Source organism: Mastomys coucha, unplaced genomic scaffold, assembly GCF_008632895.1.
Source record: "Mastomys coucha isolate ucsf_1 unplaced genomic scaffold, UCSF_Mcou_1 pScaffold14, whole genome shotgun sequence".
NCBI classification, from domain to species: Eukaryota; Metazoa; Chordata; class Mammalia; order Rodentia; family Muridae; genus Mastomys; species Mastomys coucha.
Window position 1 is genome coordinate 91,430,547 of NW_022196896.1, and position 10,343 is coordinate 91,440,889.

A 10,343-nucleotide genomic window follows, 5' to 3' on the forward strand; every position below is an offset into this window, starting at 1 on the left:
CTCTGTGTACCCTTGGCTGTCCTGGAACTCACTCTGTAGACTAGGCTGGCCTCGAACTCATGCCTCCCAAGTGCTGGGATTAAAAGCATGGGCCACCACTGCTTGGCTTCAGAGCTTACATCTTAAAGGGCAAGAGATTTTCATTCTGAAAGTTGGCCTCATTAACATTCTTCCTTCATTTCTTAAATGAAGGAAGCAAAGCTTCATTTCTTTTTTTCAAGACAGGGTTTCTCTGTATTGCCCTGACTGTCGTGGAACTCACTCTGTAGACCAGGCTGGCCTCCAACTCAGAAATCCTTCTGCCTCTGCCTCCCAAGTGCTGAGATTAAAGGCATGCACCACCACTGCCTGGCCAAAGCTTCATTTCTTAAATCTCCCCAAACACCACCACTAAGTGGGAACCATGAGTTCAAATGTCTGAGTATCTGAGCATATGGGAACATCCTCATTCAAACTACTACACCTTTCAAGTTAAGCTCTCTCTTAGGTTTTGCTATTTGCTCAGATGAGCTTCCCCTCCTGAGAAGGAACACAGTAGGTGAAGAAACAAGTAGCTATGAACAGGGACTTCTGGGTCTTAATTTGACTGGATGTTTTTTAGTTTGCATCTTTAGATAAATTATTGAGTGTCTTTGAAACTTGGACCCCTTAGTTCTAAATAGTTTGATGTTGAAATAAGCTGTGGGTATTGAACAAAATAATATTGGCTAGGAATTTTATTAATTCCTGAAATATTACAAACTATAATGTATCTATTTCATTCATATATTTTGTATCTATAATATTCATGTTGTCTTTTTATTAGACTGTAAGCTGTTTGAATGTAGGGACCATGCCATTCTCAGTCTTGCTTACTTTGCTAAGGATGGGTGTGAATGATTGTGTAATCAGTGCATGCTTACTGAGGTTAAAATTAACTTGTTTAAAAACAAGGGCTACTTAAAGGGCTACCTTACTAATAGGTTCTCTGCTTTGGTACCAGAAGAGTTTAATTTGTTTCAAATTTTTCTTTTTTTATCCCTTATTTATCTAAAGACCATTTGACAGTTTCTCTTTAATTAGAAATGATAAAAAAATGAAGAGGTGTTTTTATCATGTGCCTACACAGTTACCTTTTAAAATTTTAATTTTCTTGGTTTTAATTTAGGGCACAAGCTATAGCAATTGGACAAGCAATGGTTGATGGACGTTGGTTAGATTGTGTCAGTCATCATGACCAGCTTTTCAGGGACGAGTATGCATTGTATAGACCACTGCAGGTAAGCTTGTAGTGATGCTGCCAATGAGAACAGTAGTAGCTTATTTCAAAGTTGTGTTTTCATCAGTGGGAATAATAAAAAGTAGTCCAATCACCTAGAGACTCTGTAATATTTATGAGATTCAGTGCTAGGGAAGCACTCCACCATTGACTCACCTGGTCTTAGGGGTGTGGCTTGGCTTAAACTTGGCTTTCTGGCACTTAGTTACTTGTCATTTAATTTGAATGCTGTTCAGATTTACTCTTTGTATTTTTAGAACTAAGAGGGAGTGAAGTATATATAATAAAATGATTGGAAAATTTAACATTAGTTATTGAGTTAGGTTTTGACTCTTGGTATACAAATTGTACACTAATGACCAAATGCTTAAATTTCTTTTTTTCTTTATGAGAATGAAAATTATTTATAGATAAATTTTTTAAAAAGTTATATTTCTTTAATTTTTGGTTTGTGTAAAATAATAAATATATATAGAGAAACACATACATACACACACACACATACACACACACACACACACATGTCCTTGTGATGAGACTAAGAACCTTGTGGACTAAGATTTGTAAGCTGAAACTAGAAGCTCCATAGTTAGAAATGACAAATTACATAATAGTGCCATGGTATAACTTGTTAAAATTGGGTTGTTTTTTAGGGGGTTTAAGAGTTACCAGGGTTAGACTACATTTAATACTATCTTCACTCAGAACAAAAGGATGAAGTAAAGCCATGCCAAACATGTATCAGAGAAATGTTCATTTGTAAAATGCTATATAAGCTCTGTCGTTAGTGAAAATTGTAATTTTAAGAGTGGTTATCAACTGCTCTGCACCTCCTTTTTGTTATTTGGTTGCTTCTATGTAAACTTATAGAGTTGTTAAAATCATAGAACTGTAGGCTGCCCTTCTTTATTGTGCACTAGTATCACTGAGAGCCAGTTGCTTGCTGTGCTTTGGTGCTTTCAGAGTACAGAATTTTCTGAGACACCTTCTCCAGACAGTGACTCGGTGAACTCTGTGGAAGGACACTCTGAGCCATCCTGGTTTAAAGACATAAAATTTGATGACAGTGACACAGAACAGATTGCTGAAGAAGGTGACGATAATTTGGCTAGTAAGTTTGGCTTTCTAGTGCTTTATTTTTTTATGGCTTATTGCTGTGTTGGTATGATAAAATGCTTGTCTTATTTGTGATTTAAGGTTCTCACTTGATGGAAACATCTGATAGCGTTTCTTGTCTTAGATACAGTATTTTCTTAAGAAACCTGTGTGTTAGTCAGGTGACATTCATTTCTGGATGTTGCATTAGTCTCTAGTTTGCAGCAGCTTAAAAATAACTCCAGCTAATCTCTCAGCAGGCAACTTTCTTATATCTTCACTGTGGTATCAGACTTTTTCTCTGCAGAACCTCCAATATTTCCTCATTTAAAAATTCCTTTTAAATTTAATCTGCTTAAATTTATTAAGTCTACCCAGAAGTACATGAAAATACTGTATCCATTTTGGTATTGCACATTGGGCTTGTATATTAAAAAAAATTTTTTTTCCTTTCCTCCAATGCCCTGATAAAACCCATTTTTACTCCCCTCTCCCTGTATTTCTTTCCCTTTCCCAACACTAAAAGATTCTGCCAGTCCTAGCAAGCGCACCTCAGTCAGCAGTTTCCAGTCCACAGTGGACAGTGACTCAGCCGCTTCTATCAGCCTGAACGTGGAGCTGGACAACGTGAACTTCCATATCAAGAAGCCCTCCAAGTACCCACATGTGCCCCCTCACCCTGCTGACCAAAAAGGTAGGAGGTAGTCACCAACTAGACTCAAAACAGGCTGAAAAGCTGGGCCCTAGAATCTCATCACAGCCTGTCCTCTGGCTTCCTCTGTCCCATAAGGCTGAGGGATTTGGAGTGCTTTTCTTCCACCCTTCCTTGCCTCCCCGAGTACTCCTCCCCACACCTTTTTGGTTGATTCTTTTTATTTCTTATTTTAACCCTTTGCACCGCCATGCCCAGTTTAAAGTATAGTCTTTAAAAGGAACTCTTCTGATTGCCGTTCCCATAATGTGCAACTTCCAAGGTGGCAATTCTTTGCATTTATAACATGGACGTTCTGCTCTATTCTTTTGCATTTTCTTCATTTAACATCACAAAGCCTCTTTGCCTATGCTACTCTGCAACAACAGTTTCTTTAAGACAGTGTAGATTTTTGAACTTAGGTTGGGGGAAATTTTCCATTCATGTTCATTACATTTATTTTAAAAGTTCTTTTCTTGTAAACAATGAATTCCTTTGCAATTTTAGTTGTCTAATTTGATGCTTTAGTTTGTGAACTCAAAAGTACTAATGACCACATTTAAAAAACTCCAAAAACAAAATCACAATGTAAAAGGAAAGATACAGCAAACCATTTCTAACATTTAACATAGCAGCATAGATCGATTGCTCCTTTTTAAAAATGAGCTATATATTATGATGCAATTAGAAGCTAATTTAAATTATAACTCCAAATATACCATATTTTAAAGAAAATAAAATAAGTAATTATGACAGTTCATTATAATAATTATAATAATAACCAAAACATCTTTATTATAGATGGAATACTTAATTTTACCCAGAGTTTGAATTTTAAACTTTTAATTCTCTAAGACTGAATTGCTCCTGAAATGCTTGTCTAACTCTTTGCTACTCTTTACTTTAAACCTAAAAATAACATAAAGGGCATTTGGGTTTGTTTTATAACTTGAAACATTTATATTCCTCAACAAAGTTCTCATAATTATCAGTGTAAACTATTATCAAGATGTGATAAAATGTCAATTAAGGTGATCATGATAATAAGAAGTGCTGCTTATTTAAGAAATAATGTATTGAGAAAGAGAGAGAGAAAACAGATTTGACTGCCACCGAGTTTAAAATCTATATGGTGATGGGGCTCCTTTTGGTATAGGAGTTTGGAACATGATGGGGAAGATCTGGATGAGTGTAAAGTAATGCAGATCTGACCCTGTGAGAATCCACTATGCTGCAGTTACATGAGGAGATTAGGCTTTGAATAGAGGTGTATGTCAGCAGTAGAAATATGTCACGACAAGACCTTTGTCCTCTGAACATGCAGGTAGCAGATCTGTGTTGCTGAATGCAGAGTGTGAAGTGTACTTGTTGTTTGCTGATGATCTTGGAAGGTTAAGCATGCTTTGAACATTTTGAAAAAAGTAACCCTTCATCCTAGAGTTCATCCTAGAACTGCTGAGCTGGCACACATTTACGTTAGGAAACCTAACTGAGGATGTTAGGTGAGGAATAGAACTGGAGGCTTCAAGAGTGACATTTTTACAGCCAACCTCAGTGTAACTTCCTGCAAAATCAAAGGAGACGTTCCTGCAGTTGAAAAGCCCATCATTCTTCTTGGAAACTCTGGTTTTAAATCTTTAAAAAATGGTAAAAGTTAGGAGCAGGAACTGCCATGTGGAGATAAATCTTAAAGAAGGGCACGTGCTTGTTAAGAAAAAGGACAGAATTGCAGAAATCCACATTGTACTGAAGGTTACAGTAAAGGTCAAAGGATATCAAAGAGTCCAGTTGTCATAGAAAGAAAAAAAATCCAAGTTATTAGAGAAGTAGATATATTTCTCTGTCAAAATGCATCTTATCTGGAAAGATATATAGCTAAGGAGAAATGAAGTTCAAGAGAATGAGGAAACAGAGTGCATGGTTAGTCCAAATAACTGTGTCTACATGTAGGTAGGTTGTATGCCAGCCGATTAAAAGAAATAGTATCTGTGTTCAAGAAGCTAGAATCTATTGTCTTTAAAGAATCCTGTGGAGTAGGAGTCTAGACTACTCTATTGTTAGATGACATGACATTTTTCTTTTCTTTATTTATTATATGCATTGATCCTTTGCCTGATGTCCGTCTGTGTGTCAGAACCCCTGGAACTGGAGTTATACAGACAGTTGTGAGCTGCCATGTGGGTGTTGGCTTCTTTGGAAGCACAGCCAATGGTCTTAACCCCCAAGTCTTCTCTCTAGCCCCTTATTTTTTTTGGTTTTTCGAGACAGGGTTTCTCTGTGTAGCCCTGGTTGTCCTGGAACTCACTCGGTCAACCAGGTTGGCCTCTAACTCAGAGAAATCTGCCTGCATCTGCCTCCCAAATCAAATGCTGGGATTAAAGGCTTGCACCACCACCACCCAATGATATACATATACACATACATATACATATATATATTAAAAATGGCTTCTTGATAGAGCTTTGGAAGGTAACAAAATTGTAAGAAGTTTAGTGAGTAAAGTATACTATAGTATTTAGAAAAGGATTTGTGGTAACTGGGAGCCTGTGCTGCCTAGCTAAAATAAGTCACTTTGAAATGAACCTAACCCCACCTTAATGGTGATAAGAAGTTGATAGATTAGATAGTATCACAGTTTTTTATGTTAACAAAACATTGTTTGATTGTCATCATTAACTTTGTTGGCTGAGAAAACAGAGGCAGTTGGAGTCTGTCCTGTGTCATGGTTAAAAGCCTAGGCTGTGCGGGTGGGCTGGGTGATGGCTCAGCAGGTAAAGGTGCCTGGCACCACAAGCTTGACAACCTGACTTCCATCCCTGGAAGTCATCCACGTGGTGGAGAATAAGAACCATCTTATGGAAGTTGCCTTCTGACTTATGCCATTGGCATGCCCTCTGCCTCCCAAATAAGTAAATAAATATATGTGAAAAAAAAAATAAGATAGCTCAGGCTATGGAGTCTGAATTAGCTTTGTAACAATTGGTTGTTTAAAGTGATCATTATTAATTTGATGCCAGTAATAAGAAGAGAATATCCTAAGTTATCCTATAGGGCTTTGCTATAGTCAAGATTGTTTAATACTTACTAGAGCAGATTAATAGTATAGGATAATGGGTTTCATTGTGGTTCTTCACATAGTCATATTTGTATTAGTTATATGCAATGATATAAAAGGAATGAGTCAGTAAAACCAGGTAACATCTGGCACCTCAGTAACCAACCTTTTTTTTTTTTGTGCGACAGAAACATTCAAGATTTACTTTCTTGTAATTTTAAAGTATCTACTTCACATTTTTAATTGCAGTCATCAGGCTGTAAAGTACATCTCGGTCCCACTACCTAACCAAACCTTCCTACCCTAGACCAACACTTCCCTATTCTCTTCACTCCTGCTGGCCTCCAGCACCCAGTATTCTGCCCACTGTGAGCTTTTGTTTTGTTGAATGGAAGTATGCAAAGCATAGTATGTTTGAATTGTAGGAGTTTAACAGTGTTAGTATGAATGCTGACATAGAGTTGTGTAGCTTGCTTGAGTGATTGCGTAAAACATTAAAATAAGCAATATCAGTTTGAGACCAGCTGGAAGAGGATGTTCTTAGGTTATGCTATAGAGCTTGGTATGGCTATAGTTTGTTCAGCACTTTGTGTGTGGGGCATGTGCTTATAAGAGGTCTCTCCCTCTCCCTCTCCCTCTCCCTCTCCCTCTTCCTCTCTCTCTCCCTCTCCCTCTTCCTCTCCCTCTCCCTCTACTCTCTCTCTATTCTCTCTCTCTATTCTCTCTCTCTCTCTCCCTCTCTCTCCCTCTCTCTCTCTCTCTCTCTCTCTCTCTCTCTGTGTGTGTGTGTGTGTGTACATGTATTACATGCATGTATGGAGGAGATCAAAGGTCAGCAGGGTATTTTCCTCATTATTGCTTCACTTTATTTTTTAAGACAAGGTGAACCTAGAGCTCCCTGGTTTGGCTAGACTAGCTGGCCAGCAAGCCGCAGGGATCTTCCTGTGTCTGCTTCCTTAGTGCTGGGATCGCAGGCTTGCGCTGCTAACTTCACCTATTCTGTATGAGTCCTTGGGATTTGGACTTAGCTTCTCATGCACTTTGCAGACACTTTAAATACTTTATAAACATTTTTTATTTACTTTTAAAAATGTATATTAGTGTTTTACCTGCATGTATTTATGTATAACGTGTATGCTTGGTGCCTGTGGATGCCAGAATAGGGCAGTGAATCCCCAGTAACTAGAGTTATATAGATGGTTGTAAGCTACTATATGTGTGCTGAGAATTGAACACAGGTATTAAAATGTATTTTATGTTGCAAGCAAGATTCTGCAATGTTCTTAGAATGTTAGTAGCAAGACTTTGAGACATAGAAAGCCATAGCTCTATGAGTCCTTTGAGTGGATTTCCCATGCATAGAAAAATTACTAAGGAGCTGGTTAACTATCCCATGGGGAGAAACACTGGATCAGACATAGCATGTGGGGCATTGCACCAGCCATTTGCCTGTTGTTTTGAAAATTCCTTACCGTGAAAAGAAACTTGGAGATCTGTTTTAAGTGGAAAGAAAATGAGGAGGCATGGCAAGCAAATTCCATGTATGGCTTGGTGGTATCCAATTTTCAGGAACATGTTTTTGAAAGATACTGCACAAATAGATAAATTTGAATATGTATCAGTTCTGTGATTGTTACAGTATTGACTGCTTTTACAATTATGTAAATAATAGGGTGGGTATAGAGGAGTGCCCTTGTTTTAAAGTAATGCATACTGATGTGCTACTTGCAAAGTTTTGTAACTTGAAGTAATTTACACTCAAAATTTAATTATTTATTTTTAAAGATTTATTTATTATATGTAAGTACACTGTAGCTGTCTTCAGACACACCAGAAGAGGGTGTCAGATCTCATTACAGATGGTTGTGAGCCACCATGTGGTTGCTGGGATTTGAACTCAGGACCTTCGGTAGAGCAGTCAGTGCTCTTAACCCCTGAGCCATCTCTCCAGCCCCAAAATTTATTTATTTACTTTTATGTGTATATGTTTATGAGTGTAGGTGTCAGGAGCTGTGGAATTATAGGCAGTTGTGAACCATTGTGTGAGTGCTGGGAGTCGGAGGAGCAGCAGATACTGTTAAGCCCTGAGCCACTTCTCTAGCCTCAGAGTAACTTTAAAAGTATGCACAGATATATACAGAAATAAATTATTACAAGTTTTCAACAATTGCTATATCTAAGTGAATAGTATACAAGACTTTTTTTGGTGGATTTAAATTTTTCCATAATGAGAGGGGAAAACTATAATTTCTTGAATTTGATATTTAAGTTTTAGTATGAGAAGTAGGGCTTTTAAATAACAATGCATTAATTGAATTAACAGAATTTGGCATTGCTTTTTTTTCTGCCAGAAATATAGAAACAAATTATATCTATCTTGCCTATATACCTGGTTATATTATATGGTGTAGTTTAGTTTTCTAAATAAAATATTTTCTTTGCTTCCTGGATGGAAGGGTGAATTTATTGGCTTGGAAATGAACTCAGAAAAAGTTTTGTGAATATTTACATAGAAATAGTTAATGCACTGTGGTTTAATTTGCATAGTAGAAAGAACCACCCTGAGCTGTGTTTAGAGGAAAATTCATTTGTAGAGTTTCACTTGTAGAAAAGTATTTAGATTTTAAATGCTTTGAAAGCTTTTGGAGTATATTCATCAGTTATCTTATTGCAAAGATGTAATAGGAGCTTAAAAAAGACTAAAACTGTGATTTTAAAACTTAACAAAAATTCCTTGAATTATATCTTTATCTTCTGCCATATGAATTTATTTTATTGCATGTATCTTGTACAGTTTTCTTATGTGGCTTCTATTAAAGTATCCTGCCTGTAGGTAGTCATTAGTTGTTAAATAATGTAGTAATACATGAGGAAAGTGGTAAGTTATGTAATGTTTTAAAGTTTATCATGCTAATTACTAAAGACCTTTGCTTTTTTTTTATTTTTATTTTTTTGTTTTGTTTTGTTTTTAAGGAATAAGAGAGCTTATTCTGAAACCATTTTGAGTGACCATGGCCCAGGAACATTGGTTTATGTTTCTCCAGTTTCCGTGTTTCAACATGGAAGCAGTTTAATAAATTAGTTCTGTTTTGGCAACTTAAGGTCATTTGGAAACATATCTGTTAAAACGTCTGACGTTTGAACCAAGGCAAATTGTTTAATGGTTCTGTTGTCAATTTAAGTCTCCTGAAAATAGTTTGAAATTTATAAAACATATGTAAAAGTTTGCAGGACGGTGATGCATTTTGTGGGAGACTTAACCACACCCTTGTGGGGGTGTTCTGCTGCCTAATTATGCTGACGTATTGAAGTCATGTCTTTCCTTCCTCTTCTCTGTTCTCTTCCTGGTTTGCAGAGTATTTGGTTTCTGACACTGGAGGACAGCAGCTCTCAATAAGTGATGCCTTCATCAAAGGTAATCTTAAAACAACTGTACTGGAAGTGATGGCTGCTGCTTGATGGTTTACTTGAGGTCTTAGCACATTGATTGACAGAAAGTACTAACTGGATTTGATTATCTTGGTATCATAGGAACATGATTTTAAATGACTTTGAAGTATGTTGTAATTCAAGAATATACAATTGGTCTTAGTTTGAGATGAGACCTTTAATGTAAAAGTGATTAAATATTTTTAAATCAACTTTGTGTTTTATTCTTTTGATGGTATTATATAATAGTAAACATTAATATACATATTGTCAAGGACTGCCTCATTGTTAGAGAGCTCACAAGTGAGCTCATCACTTGAACTTGCTGTTTGCCCTGTAGAGTTGGGAAGAGAAGTAGGCAAAAGAGAATAAATCATGAAATCCACTGTCAGTTTCATTGGGTCTGAAGAAGAGTAGATGAATGCAAACCTCTCTTAACGTAAGCTGGGGAGGAGACAAGGGAAAGGGAGGGAAGAGTCCTTCTCACGTCTCCGTAGTGCCTGGGGCTTTAGAAAAAGAGAGGAGGCGGGGTAAGTTGGAACCAGGGAGGCAGCTGCTCTGTCTGGGCAGGCTATCTAAATTCACCTCCTAGCATCTGCTTTGACTAGAAGTTTATAGACTGGCTGTTTATGTAATTGAAAAGTGCCAGTCTTGTGCCTCTTGTACAATTACATGTGCTTAATAGAAGTTGATTTGCTTTAAAAGAGAAAACATTACATTTCCTATCTCTTTCTTTCCATGTGTTCAGTCATATTCTATGATTATTTAATGAACTCATGTTTTGTAAAGCATTGCTTTTTTTTTTTTTTTTTTTT

At 36.8% G+C, this 10,343-nt stretch overlaps 1 protein-coding gene across 9 annotated transcripts in view; it reads left to right on the forward strand.

Moving 5' to 3' along the window:
- Pikfyve (phosphoinositide kinase, FYVE-type zinc finger containing) overlaps positions 1-10,343 on the forward strand; it is a 99,133-nt gene that overhangs the window by 39,574 nt on the left and 49,216 nt on the right. For 5 of the 9 annotated variants that reach the window (XM_031367755.1, XM_031367758.1, XM_031367759.1 and 2 more), the window contains 4 exons: positions 1,148-1,259; positions 2,222-2,369; positions 2,880-3,047; positions 9,455-9,514. In XM_031367755.1, coding sequence (XP_031223615.1) covers positions 1,148-1,259; positions 2,222-2,369; positions 2,880-3,047; positions 9,455-9,514 — 488 coding nt within the window. Of the gene's footprint in view, positions 1-1,147; positions 1,260-2,221; positions 2,370-2,879; positions 3,059-9,454; positions 9,515-10,343 lie in introns of those variants that run through there. The other 4 variants (XM_031367761.1, XM_031367762.1, XM_031367763.1 and 1 more) reach the window with 2 other exon arrangements.